General features: G+C 43.0%; 1 protein-coding gene across 1 annotated transcript in view; it reads right to left on the reverse strand.

The window, feature by feature from the left end:
- The window catches only part of atf6b (activating transcription factor 6 beta), a gene marked incomplete in the record, with an annotated part of 21,054 nt that overhangs the window by 6,051 nt on the left and 13,153 nt on the right, over positions 1 to 1,850 (reverse strand). Inside the window, 4 exon segments of the mRNA XM_014023942.1 lie at positions 132 to 214; positions 799 to 978; positions 1,096 to 1,277; positions 1,368 to 1,532. Of these exon segments, the coding sequence (XP_013879396.1) occupies positions 132 to 214; positions 799 to 978; positions 1,096 to 1,277; positions 1,368 to 1,532 (610 nt within the window).

Below are 1,850 nucleotides of genomic sequence, written 5' to 3' on the forward strand. Positions count from 1 at the left end.
TCTCTGAAGTGTTTAAGAATTTAAAAAGAACTAAACTTCACACTGAAACTTAAATAATCTTAAGAGAGAAAGGTTACCACAATAAAAAAATCTTTACAGACAGAAAGTGAGTCTGGACCGGTGGCAGGTACCTGACAGGTCCGAAGCTGAAGGTCATGAACAGCAGCACGGCCATGACGCACACGGCTCTCTTGTTGCTCACAGARTCGCTGCTCTGAAACAAACAGAAGAAAACTGCGCTTTAGGAATATTTCCCATTTACTGCATTTTTTACACAATAAATACCTCTTATTGTGTAAACACATGTGCATGTTGCTGTTTTAACATGGCATCAGGTAAAGGACACTAACTTGCTACATTTTACAACTGTTTAATAACAAGTTTGACAAGTTTAATCCGATTTTTCTTTGTCGTTTGTTTTGCACTGAACAGTTTTCAGATCCTGTTTCGCCACTTTCACAGTTTAGTAAACTGGGCTYTCTTTTCTTCCATCAGTTACACTCATCAGTCAGGTAAAGTGCATGTTTATGGGAGGAAATTTTCAACAAATTGCAGCATTTTTTTAAAATAATTACTAAGTTTGAGACATTGAAAGGATGAGCACTGTTTTTATTCAATCCTACAAAGGTCTAAAAGCTGTGACAGTTGTTTTCCAGGACCATGTGTGATAAAAACTAATCTACAAAATGAAACAACATAAAAATCAAATGTTTTTTGTGCCTTTTTTGTTTCCTTTATTCCGTCACCTATGTGAAGCAAATGTTCCAAACAAAGTCATCCTCTCTTCCGGTCCCTCACCTCTTTCCCAGCCAGTCTCTCCCTCAGTGCCTGGTTCTCCCTCCGGAGCCGCTCGTTCTCCTGCTGGGCCTCCCTCAGCTGGGCCTCCAGGTTCTGCAGATACTCCTTCTTTTTCTTTCTGGACTGGCAGGCCGACTCTCTGTTCTTTATCATCCTCTGCTGCCTCTTCAGCACCTTCATCTAAAAGGAGGTGGAGGACGGGAGGATTTAAGTTTTGATACGTTGGTTTCAATCTGAAATTGTCAGACTTCATTCGGTAAAATAAACCTTGTGAGTCACTGCATCCGGCCTACTCACATCGATGTCGCTGGAGTTGTTTCCCGGTAACGGCGTGGTCGCGGGGACGATGGGTTTGCTGCTGGAGGAGGAGGAGGAGGAGGAGGTTGGGCTGGAGCAGTGCTGGGGGATGCTGGGAGAGACGGGCTCCATTTTGACGATAGCAGGAGCCGAACTGAGGCAGACGGACGGAGAGAGGACGACTGGGGGAGGAAAAGCAGAGGCTTCACAGTTTCATTTATAAATAAATAAATAAATAAATAAATAAATAAATAAATAAATAAACTCCCTACCAGGTCTGGTCTGGTCCATGGAGGGGAGGCTCTGCAGTATGAGGGTCTTGGCAGGTGTGGGGTTCTGGGGGACTGGGAGGGTGGCGACGCACACCGGTCGGGGCTGGATGGGAGGTTTGTTGCTGAGGATGGTGCTGGCTTTTAATGTTGTTGTGCTCGGAAGGACTGAAAAAAAGGGCATTAAACAGAATTATTTTAAATATTTAAAGTCAGTTAGATGCTAAACCTTATGTTCGCCGATTTTTTTTATTATGTTACATRAATGTCCACATACAGAATAAACTGCAGTGGGTTAGATACAGTAGAGGAGGCAGGAAGCAAATTTCAGTATTTGTGTTGTTTTCTCAATCTGCAATTCAGATCGGTCCGTAACTGTTTTTTTTTACATGCATAAACCTCAAACTTCCATATGTTTTATGAGCGACTTAAGTCTAGGATATACTCGTTCCGAAGGCGAATAGTCGATGCGCGGTCACGTGGTTG

The sequence above is a fragment of the Austrofundulus limnaeus genome, unplaced genomic scaffold (assembly GCF_001266775.1).
Source record: "Austrofundulus limnaeus strain Quisiro unplaced genomic scaffold, Austrofundulus_limnaeus-1.0 Scaffold397, whole genome shotgun sequence".
In the NCBI taxonomy this organism is placed as follows: domain Eukaryota; kingdom Metazoa; phylum Chordata; class Actinopteri; order Cyprinodontiformes; family Rivulidae; genus Austrofundulus; species Austrofundulus limnaeus.